Source organism: Eucalyptus grandis, chromosome 2, assembly GCF_016545825.1.
Source record: "Eucalyptus grandis isolate ANBG69807.140 chromosome 2, ASM1654582v1, whole genome shotgun sequence".
Taxonomy (NCBI): domain Eukaryota; kingdom Viridiplantae; phylum Streptophyta; class Magnoliopsida; order Myrtales; family Myrtaceae; genus Eucalyptus; species Eucalyptus grandis.
In genome coordinates, this window is record NC_052613.1 from 50,438,863 (window position 1) to 50,451,156 (window position 12,294).

At 41.2% G+C, this 12,294-nt stretch overlaps 2 protein-coding genes across 2 annotated transcripts; one reads left to right on the top strand and one right to left on the bottom strand.

Annotated features, from left to right (window-relative positions):
- Positions 1-333: 333 nt before the first annotated feature.
- LOC104433430 (integrin-linked protein kinase 1) lies at positions 334-8,596 on the top strand. The gene is made up of 11 exons (XM_010046172.3): positions 334-910; positions 1,781-1,855; positions 3,568-3,684; positions 4,360-4,454; positions 4,873-4,993; positions 5,105-5,184; positions 6,412-6,471; positions 6,627-6,748; positions 6,852-6,937; positions 7,020-7,135; positions 7,970-8,596. Exons 1-11 carry the CDS (start codon positions 575-577, stop codon positions 8,094-8,096), a joined length of 1,335 nt encoding a protein of 444 aa, XP_010044474.2. The 5' UTR covers positions 334-574; the 3' UTR covers positions 8,097-8,596.
- Positions 8,597-9,709: 1,113 nt separating this feature from the next.
- On the bottom strand, positions 9,710-11,870 carry LOC104433431 (transmembrane emp24 domain-containing protein p24delta7). The gene is made up of 4 exons (XM_010046174.3): positions 11,542-11,870; positions 11,145-11,354; positions 10,182-10,258; positions 9,710-10,103 (listed from the first exon to the last, which is right to left on the bottom strand). The coding sequence occupies exons 1-4, from the start codon at positions 11,764-11,766 to the stop codon at positions 9,959-9,961; spliced, it is 657 nt and encodes a 218-aa protein (XP_010044476.1). The 5' UTR covers positions 11,767-11,870; the 3' UTR covers positions 9,710-9,958.
- Positions 11,871-12,294: the final 424 nt, after the last annotated feature.

A 12,294-nucleotide genomic window follows, 5' to 3' on the forward strand; every position in this document is an offset into this window, starting at 1 on the left:
GGGATGGCAACGGAAAAAACGTGATCCCAAAAAACAACTAAAATGGGGACCATCGTCGAAAGGAGCAGAGAGACGAATGGGGAAAGAAAGCGGCAAGCTCCGATAATTTCGTACGTATCTGATCGGGATCGGGATGTCGTTTTCCCCCAGAAATCAGCCTTCGCTCCTTTCCTTCTTAAGCTATCTACGAGAGTACAGTACAGATCTAGCCATTAAATAGGGGGGCGGCTACACCTCTCTCTATATCTCTCCATCTATCTATATATATAAAAAATAAATATAGTATTTGATAAAGAAGGAAAATTCCGAATGACCAGTCGCGCACAGCACAGCACAGCACAGCACAGCAGAGCAAAGCAAATGCAATGCAATGCAAATTCCGCTCCCGTTGAAAAAGTAAAACGAACCATAATAACGGATACACACCACCCCCAATTCCCCCAGAAAACCTCTGTCTCGCTACCTTTTTCCAAATCCATTTCTCACCGCTCGTAATCCCCCGACCGACGAAAAACAAAGAAAAAAAAGTCGAGAATCCGAAACCGATCCGATCCGCTCCGATTCGATTCCCACCATGAGCAGCGGCGGTAGCAGCTCCAATGCCTCCGGCGGCGGCGGCGGCGGCGGCGCCCCCGCCCCAACCCCTCCCCTGGCGAGGGCCGCCGACAAGGAGAAGCAGAAGGAGAAGGCCCGGGTCAGCCGGACGTCCCTCATCCTCTGGCACGCCCACCAGAACGACGTCGCTGCCGTCCGGAAGCTCCTCGAGGAGGATCGCTCCCTCGTCCACGCTAGGGATTACGACAACCGCACCCCGCTCCACGTCGCCTCCCTCCACGGCTGGATCGACGTCGCCAAGTGCTTGATCGAGTACGGCGCCGACGTCAACGCCCAGGATCGCTGGAAGAACACGGTGCGTCCCCTCCCGTCCCCTACCCTCTCCTCCAACGCTCCGTTTTTGGTCGAAAGGATAGGGACTGGTTTCCGTGAGAATTCTCGTTTTCCTTGAGAGAGCTCGCTTATATATTGCTTGGCTCATCTAGACTTTGTGTGGAAAAAGCCCGACTAAATGTTAGGTCAGCGAGAGATTTTCTAATGTCCCGCGACTGAGAATTAGAACATGTTGGTAACATGCTGCTTCGCCTAATTAAAAAAAATAAATGGTAGGTTGATTTATGTAAGAGCACTGAGGTAGGTACAAACAAGGTGGAGCTTCTTCGCATCATAGGGGCATTTGAGGAACTGAACTGTTCTGAGAGTTTGGGTTCCAACGAGATTGTTCGTCGAATTTTCTGGTTGCCACCTTTGGGCTGCGATCGACAACTCCAGAGTGCTTTTCTCCAGGAGAACCTTTCAGCCCTTAACTAATTACAGGATGATTGCATGCGGTGATTATCCTGGGTCTTAAGAGAATCGCGAAAGCAAATGGCTCCTATGATTCTAACCCTGTTTAGTTTCCCAATTTAGTTTGACCGACTAGTGCCTCATGGACTTTCATGGAAGCGCTTGCTTTTATTTTGCACGTGTAATTGATAGATAATCGATGTCCATAATTTGAGAAGCACGAAATGATTGTCACTGGCTCTGTGTTTGTCTGTGAGTATGGAGGAACCAATTAAGTTACGTAACAAATTGCAACTTACCAGTAGCCGACAATGCATTGCATGGTTGTGAACTGTAAAATTACTTATAAGCGCATCTCTCGATTTAGTATGCATAAGAGACCTTCCTTTCTGCAATCTCCTGCTCGTGTCGTGATCTAATCCAGATTTTGCCTTGACAGCCTCTGGCTGATGCAGAAGGAGCAAAGAAGCATAATATGGAGGAGTTGTTAAAGTCTTATGGAGGCTCATCTTATGTAAGTATGCTATTTGTCCTCTGCCATCCCCACACCTTCTTTTTTTCCGTCCCTGTTTCTCTCTTTCTGTTTTAAAATCTCCAATGTACAAGATTGTGATTCTTATATCCGGGCCTTGTTACTTCATTTACATTCTGGAAAATATGCAAAGTCATTGGGACAAGGCTACCAATGGCATAGGTCGCTCTTATTCTTGGAACAAAAATGGAGACGAAGGCCTTTTGTCTAAAATGGCATGATAGGATTGGCTTTCAAAAATTGTTTAGTTATACACTAGTGCTTAGGGAGGTAAAAGTTGATGTTCCATACTATAACGGAAACTCTTCTTTGAAATCTATATGGAGATTTAAAGGGTGATTGGAGTGTCTTTTCCTTTTCCATTGTTACTTCAATGTTTAGAGTTTGAATGAGAATTTCATTCAATAATGAATGTCTCAAATCTTTAAAGACATATAAATTGCAAAGTTTAAAGTCACCTCGAATAATTTTCATAGTGTTTGGACAGGAAAACGAGGAATGTTTTCTGGAGAGCTTAAGCCTGAACCATGTGGGCACTCTGTTGTCAAATCACAGATAATATATCATGCTGAGGGATACTGAGTCTTTATGTACTAGAACAGTGGCACTGTTGATTTGATGTTCCAAAATTCTTTGTGAAAGAGAATCGAGTAAACTTTTTAAATTACAGATCCCTAGAGGATTAGTATATTATGGTTGGTATTGGCATGTCCCTCTTCCTCCTCCTCCTTTTGTGGGCGTTTTCTCCTCATATTACCTTTTTTCCTTATCCTTAGTGGAAACTTGTAAGTTGAGGTCATATTAAATTGACAGGGAGTAAGTTGAGTAAAATGTTTTAGAAGATTATATTTTTGCAATATTTGTCACTGAGAAAGAATGTTTTCGTATTGAGTATTCCATGAAAAGGATTAAAAAGGGAAAAAGGAGCTACCTCATCTAAGAATCCTGATCAGAGTTGTATCAGCAATCTTATTATAGTGGCTACATAGATTAATTAGAGCATTGTGGTTTCTTGGGGTTCCTCTTTAAAATGAAATCTGTTTTGAAGGAGTCACACTGTTTACATGCTTCATTATTCATGCACAAATGCATGAATACAATGGGGAGTATTGCACATAGATCACATGAATGATAGAAAACCAAATCGAATGTCTTTGTGCTTGTTTCTATTTTCACATGTTTAGCTGAAGCATAATTCATATTACTGAGGTATTTTCTGGATGCCTAGAGATATTGATGATCAATGATCATGCAACGTTTTCTTTGATATATGAAAAATGTTGAGGTGAACAATAATTGAACTCTAGGAGATTTATGGTCACCATTCATTTTAATCTCATTTCATTTAAAGATTATCTTTCCTCCCTATTAATGAAAAGGGACAATATAAATCCAATCAGTTACTACACTTTTGGGAAACCACCAACATATCTGACCTTTAAGTATCTTGTGTTTATTTTCATACAACTTTAGTTTCTGCTAAATTTTAACCTTCATTTACCATCTGGAGTCTGGTTAATACGAATGCTTTTACTGGTCCCATACACAGTAAATACTAAGGTTCAGTATTGCTTCAATCATAGCATTCGGCCAATTTTAGCATTACATAAATTTGTAGTCAAGCGTTCAGTGATCGTTGTTTGTGATGTAGTGATTGCATTTGTCCAATTTTAATTGTAGTATGCATGATGCAGGGCCAAAACGGAAGTCATTTTGAACCAAAGCCTGTTCCGCCCCCGTTGCCTAATAAATGTGACTGGGAAATTGACCCTTCTGAGCTCGATTTCTCTAACTCACACATCATAGGGAAGGTAAGATTTTAGATTGCTCATGGGCAAGAGAGTTTGCCCCCTCCAAAGAAACACTCTTTGTTATGTGTGGTGACTTCATCTATATGAATTTTCTACTGTTCAGAAGCACTTGTCTTTATCACAAGTTAAAAGTGGATTTATTATTGTGGTCCATCGTGTTGCATCATACATTCTTTGAGTCTCTTATTGTGCCAGTCATCATAATGCTGTTTTAGTTCTTTGTCTGCCCTTATGTTAAAAACCAAATAGGTCAAACAGAGGGTCTATTGACTTAGGAAAAAATCAAGGGATTTTACTTCATTCAGGCACACTTAGAATCATCATTAGCCTTTATTATCATATCTTTTGAGGAGTACTAGAAGGTAATGCTATCTTTTAACAGCAAACAACTTCCATGGTCATTGGTGAGTATATCACATCCAGGTGCTCCTTACTTCTAATTGGTATTTCTTAAATGTGAAAAGAATAAACTGCTATTATTACTCACGGAAGAAAGCATTAATTGGAAGTTTATCCCCGGGTTCGTGGAACTCTTACTGCACCGCTGCTCCTTGTTCTTATCTCTTTTTCGTGTTTCTTTATGTCGCGTCTTACAGATTCCATTTGCAGTTTATTACTCGAAGGCAATGATTGTACATGCTTTAGTGATCTCATTAATAGCTGCTCTACATCTAGGGGTCCTTTGGTGAGATATTGAGAGCAGGTTGGAGAGGAACACCAGTTGCTGTCAAACGCATTCTTCCATCTCTTTCAGATGACAGATTGGTAATGTAAGTACACGTTTCTCGTGTGATTTGCTATAGTGTGCAACAGAAGATATATCCGATCCATTTGTGTGAAGGTAACATGGATCATGTGCTTATGTATCCAGACAAACATGAATTTACTATTTCGTTTAATAATGAAACTTGCAGTACCATCTACGGATTGGCAAGGACACCTATTTTTGCTAGGCTATGCTTTTAATGAGCTATCCTGAAGTTATTCTGTCAATTTGATTCTAACCATATGCTGATATTCAAATCACATCATCAATAATTTCAGAATTATTAAATATTAATATGTCTACAACTCTACATTCACTAAAAGGAAATAATCACCCGCTTCGATTTATAGCTTTATTTGAATTTCCAAGAAATACTTTGAAGATAGCAAAAGCAATCTCATCTTTCGGTTTCTTTTATTCAGTCAGGATTTCAGGCATGAGGTTAATTTGCTAGTGAAGCTTCGCCACCCTAACATAGTTCAATTTCTTGGCGCTGTCACCGAGAGGAAGCCTCTTATGTTGATAACAGAGTATTTGCGAGGGGTACAGAATGGATATCATGCTTTATTGAAACTTGCTGTTCCTTCTCTCGGATGCTTGATGCATATTGCACTTTTGCTTGTACTCGGTTTGAGACATCACTTACTCATGTAGGGTGATCTTCATCAGTACCTAAAGGAGAAAGGTTCTCTCAACCCCTCAACAGCTATCAACTTTGCTTTGGACATTGCCAGGTGCTTATTACTTGAGATTTTCCATCTTATAGGTCGCTATACAAAAAAGTAAATGCTACTCTTTGTTCACATAGTCTTTTTGCGTGTATATTCTTAGATATGAGGTGTATGGAGGAGACTTCCTGGGAAAGAGATGTGAAATGAAATCTTGCTAATTGTTATTCACCAAATTTCTTGTGTGTATAACTTTTTATGCTCATGTTACCTCCCTTCTCACATATTCCTGGGGAAAGGTAAATTGAATCAATCGGCTGCGATTTGTTAGGATAGTTCACATTTAATCAGAAAGTTTCTCATCCATCAGTAATGCAGAGTGTTTGTCTTGGCTCGGGTACTCTGTCACTATGGGAGCCATTGTAGTATACGTAGTATTTAATCTTAGAATCATTTTCTTTCTCTTCCCCTTCGTGTGTACGCTGCCCATGTTATTAGACCTTAACAACTAAGTTAGCGGTATATGTCTTGACAGCCCATTTTGGAACCTGTCCTATTGTTATTTGTATCAGTTTTTTCCTGTCATCTATAGTGTCAAATAGATTGTGAAAATGGTTCTGGTGGAACGCTTAAATATTTCCAACAGAACAGCTAATAGTTGAGCATAATAATTTGTAAGCCACATGGCTGTAGTGCATAAATTTTTTCCGGACATAAGGCACCCATGAAGATCCATTGTTGTCCGAATGCTTGTAGTGCACTTTTTCTGCGCTCTCCATTCCACCCATTTGATGCTTTTGTATGGAATGATTATCTGACTGAACTTGAGATGTAGATTTTTTTTTTTCTTGTATATTTTATATCTTAATTTTGTTATTGCCCCTATGGCCTGAATGGGGGTGGGAGAGAGAGGTTGTGGTCTGAATGCTTATAGTGCACTTTTTTTTTTTTTTTTCCGCTCTCTATTCCACCCATTTGATGCTCTTGTACGGAATGGTTATCTGACTGAACTTGAGATGTATATTATTTTTCTCCTTGTATATTTTTTACCTTAATTTTGTTACTGCCCATGATAAAATTTCTATGCCCTGAATGGACGGAGGGAGGGACTTTGAGCACATGGTAGAGGGAAAGAGACTACAAACACTATTCATGTAGTATCGTCGGATGTGATATTGAATTTACTTATATCTCCAGAGCTCAAAAGTATTGGAGGCGTTGTGCCAGTCAAGTCGATTTTGACAATTGCCAGCTACATTATGCTAATCAAATAACTTTACTTTTTTGGATCAGGGGTATGGCGTATCTGCATAATGAGCCAAACGTCATAATTCACCGAGACTTAAAACCAAGGTGAGCATCTTTGTGCCTAGAATATGGTTTTCTCTCTACTAATACAATCAATAAAGTTCCTCATCATTCTCATACGCTCTTGGGTGATCTCTTCCTTTGGGACTTCTTATTTTTATTGACTACATTCTGCAATCTGCTGTCTGAATTGTTTCCAGGAATGTCCTTTTAGTCAACTCTAGTGCCGACCATTTGAAAGTTGGAGATTTTGGACTAAGTAAACTAATCCGGGTTCAAAATTCTCATGATGTCTATAAAATGACTGGCGAAACAGGAAGTTGTGAGTGTCTCAATGGAACTTCTCTGTATATAACATGATGATTCATGCCTTTGTACATTTTTCTTCTTAACTATGTCTCTTTTTGTCATGGAACAAACCAAAGACCGCTACATGGCTCCTGAAGTTTTCAAGCATAGGAAGTATGATAAAAAGGTTGATGTTTTCTCATTTGCCATGATTCTATTTGAGGTAAGTGTCCATTTGTTCGGCTTGTATGTCAAGGATTGAAGTACTTCAAGTTGGTTATCTTGATAATATTTTCAATGTTCAGATGCTGGAAGGAGATCCGCCGATGTCCAATTATGAGCCATACGAGGCTGCCAAATATGTGGCAGAAGGCAATCGACCTAGCTTCCGCGCAAAAGGATACATCCCAGAACTGCGAGAGTAAGTCAATTCTCGATTTTTTAAAACCAAACTTTTGGTGCTTTTCAAATATAGCCTGAACTTAAATAAAATCTGAATGGTGAAAAGAGCAAGCTATGCACATTTTCTTTTTCATAGAAGGCCAACTATCAGATTGTTGTGAACATCATGTGCATGAAGTTTTCTCAATCAACAGCCTCATGCAAAGTAGGATGATCTTTGAGTTGCTTGATTATTCTAATGAGAAAGAGCCTAAGACTATGAAAGTGTGCCACCCTTGAGCAGTTCTGTCAAGTCCATAGTGAGAAGTGCAGATTTTCTCTGCTCTCACAATGTATCAAATTAATATTCTTTAATCATTAAATAGCCTTTGTAGTTCAAGAAGAGTCCCCAAAAACTGTAATATGGGTTCCTGTCTGTCAAATTAGGATAACTTTGTCTGTCTTCTGTATCCTTTGTTATTTTATCCCCCTAAAGCTTTAGTAAGTGAAATCTGTCCGTGCTTGACTAAGTTCTTGAGAGGAATGCTTATTTGGATTTCTGTCATTTGCTTCGATCAACACTACTTTGGAATGGATAGGCTTGAATCTGCTTTCTTGCCAGTTTGGACAATACATCTTTCGGTTGCTCTTATTGTATGAGCAGTACCTGTATCATCCTATGGAAGAAAAATGGTGAAAACAGGTGTCCTTAAACAGTCCCATGAACCTCTTCATCTCGAACAGAAGGATTCGTTGCTTGACTCTTATGCAGATAATCTTTGGACCTGTTTTCTTATACGAGTCCAAAACATATTGTTGGGGATGGATCTTTCTAAATGCTGGGTTGCTGATTTCTTACGTGGAATATTTGCAGCTTAACGGAACACTGCTGGTCCCATGACATGAACAGAAGACCTTCCTTCTTGGAAATACTCAAGAAACTCGAGAAAATTAAAGAAAGTTTGCATGCGGAGCATCACTGGAGCTTATTCAATGCTTAATGCTGAACCCACGGGGATGTTAAGTTGGATCTATCTATGCTGTAATTTACCGTCAAAACTCTTGTGCCTCCAATCGTGCTCAGTTCAGACGACTTCTGTGTAGAAGCGATTAAAGGTTGCGAGAATTATTCACTCATGCTTTGAGGCCAGATTCTGATTGTGAAGACTCTGCAGAGATGTATTTCCTGATTCATGATTTCAACAGTCTTGTATTGATCAACCATAAGCAAGCCAAGGCATTGTCCAGGTTGACCCATTAGCGTCAAGCCGAAGTCATTCGACCACATTTCTTTTGTAACATAAGTTTAAGTTCGCTGTGGTCCCTGGTCCATTTGGAGAAATCGAAAACATTGTGTTTCTTTCTTCCTCGACAGATTCGGAATGCTTATGCCAAATCTCTCATTTCTTTTCGGTACAATGTTGTCTATTGTAAAGAACCCAAGACGTTAGTTGTGCACCGAAACCATGCTTTTGTCTGCGCCGGCCGGCGCAGGATGCTATGTTTTTGCTGCTTCCCTCGTAGTCTTTCTTTTCCAAAGTATAATATGAAAGAAATGGCCTTTGCCTTACGACTGGTTTGCATACGTGAAGTATCCAAGGAAAGGAAGATGGTTCATGATAGGGGCAAGCAAGAACCAGACTGGCTGGTCTACCAGACTGGCTGGTTTTAGACGGTACTTATGGGAATCCGTCCAGTTCTCAATAATTGTTCATCTAGACCACTCCGACTGGATTGGCATATATATAATTTTTATCTTTTCACAAAACCTAATTCCTTTCATCATTCGCTCGCCTCTGCCCTCATCTCGCTTTGCGCGTCTCTTCCTTGCATAATCTCAACTCCCTCGCCTCATCTTGCTCTCGGTCGCTCTCACCTCTGGCCCTCTCCCTCACAATCACAGACTCACAGCCTCACCTGCAGCCGTTCCTCGGATAGGCTATTCTCACAGCTCGCTCTGCTCGTCGCCCCCTCTCCTGTAAGTTCAAAATCCACATTGCCTTTTGGCCCCTTTCTAGTTTCTTCACTCAGTTTCATGCCATTTCCCCCATTTTTGGTTTCTTGCCGCTCTCTTAGGTCCTTCCTCCGCTCGGTCGTTTTGAGTATTGTAATCAGGTAGTGTTCCTTCGGTCCTTCAATGGAGGAAGAAAGATTACTCTTGGGAACCTGCAACCAGTAGGTGAACCCGCCGGTTGTTTTAGTGCTGAATCAAGTCCCACTAATATAATCTTGGTAGTCTTGAAAAGAATTTAAAGTGGCTTGTGTACTAACTCCTAATGTATAGTTTTCCTCAGTCAAAATCTTTCCATTTACAAGGGCAGTCACTTCACCTCACTGCTCCGTATTCTCTACCTCGAGTGGAGCAAAAGGCAACCCACCATGAGGATCCTGTTAACAACCATGTTGCCCAAAAACTACTTCTCACTTGCTCGATCCTTCCGGATGAGGTACTTCTGATTCAGAAGTGGAATATTAGCTTACTCAATTTCCCATTGCATGACACTCAGACATCACAATTACAATCTTCCTGCTTATAATTTGGTTCCTTCGAGCCACCCAATAAACCTAGTACCGCCTCATTGACAGTGAGAACCAAATCATTATAGCTACCGAGTTGTCGAACTAACCAACTCCGCATTAGTAAAATCTTGGATGCAAATCTAGACTAGAGACCTTAGTAATAACTCACTAGGAATGATAATAACCAGAACTTTTGGAAAATAATTTTTCTTTTCTCCTTTTTTTTTTCTTTTTTGGCAGAATCCCAACTTAGGTCGAAAAGCAGACATCTCAGAAAGGATGTATCACCATCGATTCGTTCTGCAAAAGTTTAAAAAGAATTTCTAAGCTATTAAGGAAATATTCAAATGATTTTCTTTTTCTCGAAAAAGGTCTTCAAGTGCCATAGTTGCAAGCCAGCCACAGATAGGCAAACAAAAAGCGAAAGACAACTGAGCCACGCCATTTTTGTGTTAGTTGCTTGGTTGAGCTCCTGCATTTCCTCTTCTCTGTTTAAGAGCAAACGGACATGTCAAACCCAACATTCCACATAACATATCTAGTTTGATAAATACATATACCATTACCTTTCACGAAGATAAAACATCTCATTATGAATGGAGTCGATAGTCTCATACAACTTCTTCAGTTCCAATTCCATCCCCTGGCATTCAGAAGACGACAACATGCAAAATTAGATCATTTACCTAGAACAAGCCCACAGTCCAGATCGTTCATAATCTTTTCCTTTTCTATTCAGTCTCAGAATCTCCAAATATAAACTGGGGAAAATTTAATCCTCCCCAGTTTTACCTATCTTCAGCAATTCCACTCATACAATGCAGTTTAACTTAAAAATTGGGGCTCTCAATTTCTGAAATGAATTAACACGACTATTTGGCAAACTTGAAAGTAACACGACTTAATACAAATTCGACATACATAAATAATTAGCAAAGATATAGGATGTTCAATGACTCAACTTGACACGGTTACGAAGCCTAATTATGACACGTGAACACGAATTGTCCAACCCTCAAAAGCACATCACCATGCACCAAGCAGTACTAACAAACTAAAAACTGTGAAAGTGCGTCCATAACTAAAACAGCAAAAGAAAATTCACAACTCCCATCTTCTAGGTCGCTATCGGAAATAAGCAACTTAGACTAGCTTTCCACTGTGGACCCTCCTTCTTGAAAATGAACATCAAAACAGCCTCCACTCCAACTCAAGACCAGGGAATCTATCCTATGAACTTCAATTTTCCATCCAGAAGCAGTTGTAGAAAAGCCGAATTGGCATCTTTATGGATTTCTCAAGCTTTTTCACGAGACAGGTAATTACCGGTCATGGCCTCAGTTTTACCAATAGCAATTATTCTTACGGTATATCCATATTTCCTCGACATTCGGCACATTAAATCAGCTGACAATTCCAACCCAGGCAGGAGCAGAGATGCCCAACATAATATATCCAAAAGCCAAAACATCCACAAATTCCAACGTACAACCACAAGTTCCAAAAAAGAAAGGTGTCCAATCACTCACATCGACTTGCCCTTTCTTGGCGACATTGGACCAATCCTTGGCGGCCATGCCGGTCCTCCAGTCGAAATCCACCGTCATCGTCGCTTGGGGGTTGTGATCAGGAGCCCAGAAGCAAGCGGTGTAATCCCCGGCTTCTGCGACCGTGAATGCGAACTGCCCCGACTCCACATTCTCCGATTGGTGATAGTTGTTCCCGTGCGGAGAAGTCACCTTACAACAGATCAATCAGGAAATAAGAAGGGGAAAGAAAAAAAACCCTAAATCGCCAAAAAAGCACAACTAAAAAAAAAATAAAAATTTCTCGACCCAATGCAATGGAGCGTTTACGAAGGCAGGGTTCAGTACAGGAAATGGTCCGAATCCCGATCGGGAAAAATGTAAGGGAAAAGGAGCTCACCCGGACGGAGAGCTTATGAGTTTCGGGCAAGGGGTGGCCGTCGTGAGGATTGACGATGGCGAACTTGCCGACGCTCATGGCACTGGCCCTCATGTCCTCGCCGATGCACCTCGTGTGGCCCGACTGCAGGTCGAATCGGACGGAGCAGGACGGCCGGAACCCTAGCAGCATCGCGACGAGGACGACGTGGAGGCGGCGACAGGCATCGCGCGACGGGAACGCCATCGTGCTGCTCGTGGAGCGAGCGACCGGAGAGGAGAGGAGAGGAGCGAGCGGCCAATGAAAGAGACACGGAGAGAAAGAGAGATCCGCCGCCTGCGGAATAGTGGCATGGAGTTAGGGAAGAGGAGTTGATGGGTGACAGTGCGAGGGGTCACCCCCCAGTCAAAAACGGACACGTGGCAGGCCGAGGTTCACGGGAGGGCTTGGACGTTTCGGAGATTATGACCCGACCCTTCTTTCGACTTCGATAGTACGACGCCGGTGATTTAGTTGACAAGAAGTCGATGAATTGACAAACATCAGCACGGTCATGACACACGGTACACTGATGTGTCTTTCGCCCGGATATATACTATAGAACGATGAAAGCCTAAGTTTTTCATCAATCTAACTCCTGAAGTCCATCATAAATGATTATCATCCCACCATTAAGATTTACCGACTAGTTTGCCATTTCGTCAAATTAGCATCATTCAACATGCGATGATCCATGATTTGTGATATTCACCGAAGAAGTGTTAGCTGATGTTT